This window comes from Aedes albopictus, chromosome 2 (assembly GCF_035046485.1).
Source record: "Aedes albopictus strain Foshan chromosome 2, AalbF5, whole genome shotgun sequence".
NCBI lineage: Eukaryota > Metazoa > Arthropoda > Insecta > Diptera > Culicidae > Aedes > Aedes albopictus.
The window spans coordinates 96,034,807-96,040,418 of NC_085137.1; the positions used below are offsets into that span (position 1 = coordinate 96,034,807).

General features: G+C 37.6%; 1 protein-coding gene and 1 long non-coding RNA gene across 4 annotated transcripts in view; both read right to left on the bottom strand.

Annotated features, from left to right (window-relative positions):
• Nucleotides 1-557: 557 nt before the first annotated feature.
• Nucleotides 558-3,775, bottom strand: LOC109402109 (ethanolamine-phosphate cytidylyltransferase; the record flags this gene model as incomplete). 3 transcript variants are annotated; one of them, XM_062850099.1, is given in 5 exon segments in its annotated part: nucleotides 558-1,841; nucleotides 2,074-2,559; nucleotides 2,897-2,979; nucleotides 3,048-3,114; nucleotides 3,663-3,775. In XM_062850099.1, coding segments are annotated over 5 exon segments (895 nt in total), but the record flags the coding sequence as incomplete, so codon positions are not given.
• The window catches only part of LOC134287671 (uncharacterized), a 6,181-nt gene continuing 1,126 nt past the window's right edge, over nucleotides 558-5,612 (bottom strand). Inside the window, exon 2 of the long non-coding RNA XR_009997439.1 lies at nucleotides 558-1,530. This is a non-coding gene — a long non-coding RNA (uncharacterized LOC134287671). The remainder of the gene's footprint in view (nucleotides 1,531-5,612) is intronic.

Here is a 5,612-nt window from a genome sequence, read left to right on the forward strand (position 1 = left end):
ACTTCCCATGGTTGCTCTAGAGCACCATCGATTTTCGACGAACTCCGGACAAACGGAATTAGATGAATATGATGCAATAATTTTTAGAATATGGTTATAACCTCATAAGATTAACCCAACTACTAACTACTTGTTTCAATAGTTGAACTATTGATAAACAATCAAAAACCTATTGATTCACAACCAAAATTTTTTTCATTGATTTCGAAAAATTTAGCCAATTTGCAACAACTTTTGTTCTACCACTTTTTTCGGAAACGCTTTTTTGGCATAGATATAGTCGTTCAAAGTCGTGGGAAGGAAAGGGTTAAGCTATACTGCCCCCTAATGCCCCCACTCGCATAACCGTCCCATCTTTGCTGGGTTTCCTATTCATATGCGAGTGGGGGCAGTATAGATACTCAAGTAATCGCTCAACAAATATGTATTAGTTTCATGCACGTTTTATTCATGACCTTTTTTTCTGAAGAAAATGTTTACGGTTAACAAAAGAAACGATTACTTGCCTGGATTTCCCACGCATTTTCCCCACCAAAATAATGGACACATTATACATGTATACAGAGGCAATAAGAGTGTTTATTTTAGATTTTGTTAGAGAAACGTTACAATTTGTGGATATCAACACAAAATTTAAGTATAGATAGGTTATTAAGCTGTTTTGCTAAGTAGTTCTTTGAAAGATAGGTTTTAAAGGGAAGTAGGAATTTTATTCCTCATGGACACTCATTCACCCAGTTCTGCACATTTTTTACCAAATGGGTTTTTAAGTTTTCCTAGGAATGTTCCTATCATCTTTGCTGAACATCTGTTTGATATAAGTATACTAAACTTTGGAGACAAAACTGATCCGTTACTTTCCCGATTATCAGACTCGGTCTAACTTAACTATACCATTTGGACATGCCTATCTTGTCTATTCATTCATTTCTCGTCTTTTGAAGATTAAGCGCAATCTTTTATAAATCAAAGTACCCGCACTCATTTTCATTAAAAAATGAAAACAAGATAATCTACTACAATAAATTTACAACACTTTTTATTCATGCAGCAAACCAGCATTATCTTTCAAATACATACTAATATCGAAATGAAAAATAAAAAACCTTTTAAACAGTCGTACCTTCTTTGTTTTTATGTCGTATTTTTTTGCTGGTTTGAGATTCTCTCTTTGATATAGATATTAAAACTTTTGAACGATAAAAAATCCTGCATAAAAATCAGAAAACTTAACTGTGGTGGTTCAGACTCAAAAATAAAGAAAAAGACCATTGCTGGAAAGCCATTGTGAACTTGTTGCAAAAACTATTAAAACAAGTACAAATTGAACCACAATTAAATAATAAGGCTTACAAATAACATGTACAATTCAACTAAAAAAAATATTACAATCACTAAAATATACATAGTTATCTTTCTAGTTTGTGGTGCTCCACACTTGGCGTCTTTTGCATCGGTCTGCGACGACTCTATCGACTGCAGTTTGATAATTAACGTGAGAATTGCGCATTGCTGCATACTTTTAACGATCTGCCAAACTGTTAACAATGCCTGTGGGCTTGGGATTGTTGCTTTTATCGTTGAAACTCAACAGCAGTAGGAGCGATTTGTCGAATGTAACGTGTAATTTAGAGTGAATCGGGTTTGCCCAGGGAAGCTACAGTTGCCGCTACAATGGGTATATCATTAGTCTGGTCAACCGCTTTTCTCCGCCAGCTTTACCCGTTGCATTGCTTCGAACACTTCAATCTCCTTCTTTTCTTTTTTGGTATTGCGATCTTCAAATTCTAGCCTATGCCGAATGATGCGTTCGACAATGTCTTCTGTGGTGATTGTGTTTCCTGTAATGAAGTGTCAAACGATTATTTCAGTTTAGCTTCTGTTTGAATGATATAGGGGCGAAACGGTGCTTACTTCTTGGTCAATTAATGTGAAATGGTGTTTAAATTAAAATAAGGTAAGATACCATTTCACATGATTCACAATAATGTACATTTGTCACGATAGGATAATATCAAATTGAAGTTAGCATGCGGTCCGTTTCGGCCCAATAACCTTTTCCAAAAATCTTACCTGAATCAATGAGCATAAATTTGCCCATTTGCTTCGGCACGGCATACGGATCGATGTTTCCAATATCGGTTGCAATCGGAGTCTGCCCGTGGCACACCAAATCCACGTTGAAATGCTCCATCAAATCCTTTGTTACCGAATAGGGAGCTCCTATGACCACTTCGTTTACATACTTGCACGCCAATACACTTAAAACGCGCTCGTGCAAATTCATAATCGGGTAGTTTCCACCCTTGTACTGGTTCACCACCGGATCCGTGTGCAATCCGACGATCAAATAGTCGCCGAATTTCTTAGCCTCTTCCAGAAAGTCCAAATGTCCGACATGGAACAAATCGAAAGCACCGGCAACGTAAACGATCTTGTCTGTTGGTTTTGGCGGTGTACCATCGCTGAATTGGATAATCTTCTGCGTAGTAGGTAGGAATTGAGAACATCCGGTCCACGGACTCCGTGCAGAGTGGTCCTGCCCGAGCTTGGATGAGCCTGTATTGGTTTCAAGTTTATTTTGAATTTTCTTGATTAAATGATCTATGGTCTTGATGTCTTCTATGAGGTAGTTAGTGGCAAACGAAATAAATGGGTTAAAATATGGGTCTTTATCGATCGAGCATTGAAATAATGAATATTAATAGATGGACGAGAGATGGGTTGTTATTTACATTGCTCGTCGAATAATAAGTAATAGTAGGAAAGTATAGCACATCAGAAAAAGGGAAATTTAGACAGAAGCTAAGAAATACAGAAGGTATCTCACTCAAAACAGTGTACAACAGGACACGAAAATATTTACCATCTTTTTCGACGCTATACTCGTCATCACCTTGTTTGAAATGATTACGCGTCATTAGAAGCATTCGTCCGACCAAATCCGTTGTAGACACCCCGGCAGTTCGTGAAACTTCCCTAGAAAAAATAAATGGAATGCGACATTGGCATAGGATATGCAATTCAATAATTATCAGCTAACTTACTTGTATCGGTTTGCCTTTTTAACTAAGTGGTAGGTATCTACTCCTTCGGCTGTGAGCGTTATATCATCTGTAAAAGGTATATTCATTTAGAATCATAGTTGATGTGCAGGTAGTGTAGGCACCGGAGCCGCAGTGCAAGCGAGCTCTCAGGTGCACTGTACATTTTGAGACTTTTATCATCTTTCTGCTTTCAAATAGGACCACGACTTTTTTCTAGAGCTAGTTTATACATTGAGGTTGTAAAAATAGCTGTAGAAAAAAATCGTAATAGGGGAAATTACCTGATCTCTTCGTGTTTGTGGGTTTTTTGACCTATTGAAATCAGAGTTGGTCTCAAATACTTCCCAACTAAGCTGAATTATATGGCCAAGATTCAGGCAATTTGGCTGACAAAAATCCCCCATGACGAAGAGAACAAACCTGCCGATAATACCCATTGTCACCCTATTTGAAAACAGAAAGATAATAAAAGTCTCAAAATGTGATGATATTTCTGCCAAAAAGATATTCTAATAGTCAATTTATTTAGTAATTTCTACAATGTACCATAAGTTATCGTTTCCATGAGATATTGTTGATTGAACAATTTGCATTTTGTTAATTGATTTTACGTACCTCCATGTACACAGAAATCACAGTTGTACTTGTCTAGAGTTTCCAGCGTCGTTACATAAGGCGCGTCTTCTACGACTTCGTCCACCCATTTTATTCCGCGGACCATTTTGTATCTAGAAGCAGAAACAAACAAAAATGGTTTATCTGTCGTTGTTCCAAAAATAACACCCGGTAATCCCCAGAGTAAGTTACGTATGTATCTTATGTTTGTTAGACGGGATCGATGTACCATAAATACGTCATCTAGCCCAACAACATTGCATTGAGAACATTGCAAGGTCACTCCTGCCGGTCCTATCATGGAATAGCTTTACGACACACTTTCAACCGATAACACTCATTGATCCCGATCACCCCACGTTCCATTGTACCGCAGTGTACCGAAAAAGAAAACGTACGATGACTACGCCTGCAACGCGTAGCCATTTATCAATCGGTAGACGTCGACGTCGTTCGATCCACGCGGTCCGTTTCGTGAGTGGCTTTTCAGAGGAGATAACACCTCAAGCTCGTTTTGCGGCCATTTACGAGACGCCGGCAAGCGTGCATCAGTAATAACACGGATCTTTGATAAGTGCGCCTCGAGCATTCGATCGATTCTTTCGGGCGCAAAAGGCGTGCGCGCGCAAATCGTACGATTCTGCTACAAAGTTCAATTGACGCGTACTTTACTATGCCTCTACGACTACAAGTTTTCAGTCAGAAATAGGCTGATTGGTTGTTGAGTGGCGTGGTGATACCTACTGACATGTGTTCATATTGGTTGTGCCTTTATTTTGTATTGTTTGGATTCATTATCAACTAGTAGCGGGTTTTTGCTTTTCTACTTTGGCATCGTGGAATGCAAATATCCCGAGTAGAAGAATGATATAAAACAAGTTATTTTTTTCTTTGAGAGTGCGCGTGTGCGAAGTCGCAAAGAAGAATATCAACAACAACAAATTCACGCTAATCCTTTGGATGTGCACTCCCACTCTGACTGACGCGGCACTATGACAGCGCAGTCACGTTATGCTAAGAGCCTTCCGCGGCCCCAAAAGTACCCACATACCGTGCGATCATCATATTATAGACAGCTCCATATTCTGAACAGTCGGCAAACGTAAAATATGGTTTTATGCAATTATGAACATTATGCAACTCAAATGAGTTGTATAATGAAAAAATCATTGCATAAAATTTTGTATGCCACTCGTTCCAAAACTCGATTTTTTCATCACTCTTCGTATTTATCCAACTCGGCAAGCCTCGTTGAATAAATGTACGACTCGTGCTGAAAAAATCAACTTTTTGCAACTCGTCACATAAATAACTATTTTGCAATTCAGTATCATAAGTGATCATAATTTCTATTTTGTGTAACTCATTTTGCTATCATAATTGCCCATTTTTCGAACTGGTTCATTATGCAACTGATATGAGTTGCATAATGAAAAATAGTTGCATATTGTTCATAATGAAACTCATTTGGGTTGCATCATGAACATTATGCAACTCAAATCAGTTGTATGAGAAACAAATCATTGCATATTTAATAGTTAATTATGTAATGAGTTGCAAAATGATGATTTTTACAGCACGAGTTGTACATTTATCCAACGAGGCTTGCCGAGTTGGATAAATACGACGAGTGCTGTGAAAATCGAGTTTTGCAACGAGTTGCATACAAAGTTTTTTTTTGCAATGAAAGACAAAATTTCACTAGAATGTGATCGTTCCCATTAATATCATCGTGCTTCGCGTTGATTGAATGGAAACGGCCACGAACATTATGAAACTTTTTTTTTAATGAACTCATTTCAGTTGCATAATGAACCAGTTCGGAAAAGTAGGTCATTATGATACCGAAATGAGTTATATAAAATAGATATTACGTAGGTCATTATGATACTGAAATGAGTTACATAATAAAAAAAAAGTTGCATAATGTTCATTATACAACTCATTTGA